The following is a 2,500-nucleotide window of genomic DNA, read 5'->3' on the forward strand; positions in this document are numbered from 1 at the left end:
AGCGTCTGAATCGTGACTTTAAAATCAGCGTTTTAGATTTAAACAGAAATGTGAATATCACAGCATCACGTCCGAGTCGCACTGACTGCACGCTGCATCACAGCCTAAACAACGTCATGCTTACACATTTAGCCCTGAGATTATTCTGGGCTGTCAACATTATTGCAAAGTTTGTAACTTGTGTTTTAATGAAAGGCTCTAAAGCTCATCTTCAACCTGTCAGTGAACAGCGCAGAGTCACCTCCAGGTTGGATCGTTTCGCTGTAAAAACCTGAGGAAGGTTTCTACACCCAACACGCAGCAAGTCTAACAGCGACTTCAGGACTGGAAGCTAAATACAGCTGCAAATGTTGGTGATCGACCTGGAGAGAGCATGTGCAAAGAAAACAGGACGGGGTCCCGAGACATGACCCTGTGGAGCTCCACACGAGTCTGTTACAGGGTTTAACCCTTTAAAGTCGGAGCGGCACACTCCGTTTTGCGTAACTATTTTTAAATCCCGGTAGCTCTGCAACCACGTGAGCTAGCACAAAAAGTTTTTTTGCATATGAAACCGGAGGAGTTGTACTTACATCTTATGCCATCAGCTTGTCCTCGGTCACAGTTTCCTTCCACATATAGCTGCAAAAACTGCATAAAAAGCACTTGCAGCAACAAAAACATAATATTCCAGAAACACGCTTTGCTGATCCGATCAGCTGTTTGTAACACTTCCTACATTGGAATAGACGTCAGCGTGAACTATCGCATGTCCGCCATGACCTGCCCGAAACCGGAAGTGACGTCATTTTCACGGAAATGTAGTTTTTTACCATCAGGGCCTCATGAGCCTATACTGGTGTTTTTAAAAGTTATCTTTGACTTTATGACTTTCTGTGTGGTTTCTGGGATGCTTAGGACTCATATTGCACTGCTGGAAATAGTTTATTTTGATGCAGATGCTGCTTTTTTGCAAATTTGCATTATAATATTTATTTTTGTTTTTCCTGCAGTGTATAAAAATTGGTGTATTTCAAAAATAAAACTATGAAGACAATCAAAATAAATTTCCTGTGGTGGGAAACTATTTTGTGCAACTTTTTATTTACAGTTTTGAGGGATAAGCCTCTTAAATTTCTCTAACTAGAAATATATGTTAAAAAAACAAAAACGATTTTCAATTTTTTTGTAGTTTATTGCACTTTTTGCAATTTATGTAATTACTATGCACTTAATGCAGACATATTATTAAAATTTAGGCTGTAATGGTTGTATTGATGTACAGCAACTTGAAATGCTCCCAAAAATGGCTCCACAGCATGTAAACATATAATATCAGCTCTGGCGGACTTGGTTCTATGGTCGGTCTTAAAGGGTTAAACTGTGGAAGCCTGCACAGGTCTCTGACCAGCAGCATCAGGATACCTTCCTCCGCTCCCAGCACCGGCGCCTACAAACCTGTGACAGTTTGATCTGAGCAGCAGCACGCTGCTCTTATTGTCAGCACTTCCAGGAGCATCGCTCACAGGAACCAATCACAGCTCTGATATTATGACTATTAGTTTAGTCAGGATGCCTGTCGCCTGTGTTTGCAGAGCGTCCAGTGAGAGCGGGCTGAGGCTAGGCGTGGAGCCTCAAGTGGACATGGGAGGAACTGCAGCAGAAATGCTTCACTCCCACTGATGAAGCTGCAGGTGGAGCTCTAACAGCACTGCTGCGATGCATGCTCTCCTCCTGCTGTCTGTGCCGCTCTCATCACGCCGTCTGTGGCCTCTGCATGTTTAATGAGTGCTGAAATATTGATGCCAGTTCATTAAATTACAATGATGAATGGACGCCTGTTAAAGCTCCTCCTCTCGCCGCCACTCTGAGGGAAACTGGGTCACAGCGAGCTTCAGCTCAGAGGACGGGAGGAAACCTCCACGCTCGGCGCTCTCCTGAACGCATCACTGCTCCTGTCGGAGCGTGCTCTGTACACACGAATTAACACAACACGAGATCCTTTCTGCTCAGCATCTTTGTCTTACCTGTTTGGTGCGGCGGGGGGCGGGGCTACTGGGGGCGCTGCCCTTGGCTGGGACGCGGAGCTGGTCCTGGGGTTGGTCGAAGAGCTCTAGTTTGAGGGTGGGGAAGGTCTCATAGCTGCACAGGTGAGAGGGAAACAAGTGTGAGCAGGTGGCTGACGTGGCTCCTCCTCCCCGAGAGGACGCCACCCAGTCTGTTTGCACGCAGCAAATAAAAACGTGTTTAATGAAAAGTGTTGAAACATCTGTTCACATCGAGACGCTCCACGATGGCAGGAGGGTGGAAGCTCATTGGCTAACATAAAAACGGGTTACCTGAAAACATCCTGACCATCCTCCCACCTCCACAGCAAACAAGCCACCCCACCCATTTCCACGGCCCCTGAGGGCGGAGCTGTACCTGTAGAGGGCGGGGCTGTACCTGTAGAGGGCGGGGCACTCAGACCCATCCGGTTCCTGCGGTTCCTCGGGAGGCATGATGAAGACGGTGTGCTCGC

General features: G+C 47.0%; 1 protein-coding gene across 5 annotated transcripts in view; it reads right to left on the minus strand.

Moving 5' to 3' along the window:
* The window catches only part of dennd4b (DENN/MADD domain containing 4B), a 29,066-nt gene that overhangs the window by 9,893 nt on the left and 16,673 nt on the right, over window positions 1–2,500 (minus strand). For all 5 annotated transcript variants that reach the window (XM_085175955.1, XM_085175957.1, XM_085175959.1 and 2 more), the window contains 2 exons: window positions 2,425–2,500; window positions 2,007–2,121 (listed from right to left, as the gene is read on the minus strand). The exon at window positions 2,425–2,500 is cut by the window's right edge. In XM_085175955.1, the coding sequence (XP_085032081.1) occupies window positions 2,007–2,121; window positions 2,425–2,500 (191 nt within the window). The remainder of the gene's footprint in view (window positions 1–2,006; window positions 2,122–2,424) is intronic.

The sequence above is a fragment of the Neolamprologus multifasciatus genome, chromosome 11, assembly GCF_963576455.1.
Source record: "Neolamprologus multifasciatus chromosome 11, fNeoMul1.2, whole genome shotgun sequence".
In the NCBI taxonomy this organism is placed as follows: Eukaryota; Metazoa; Chordata; class Actinopteri; order Cichliformes; family Cichlidae; genus Neolamprologus; species Neolamprologus multifasciatus.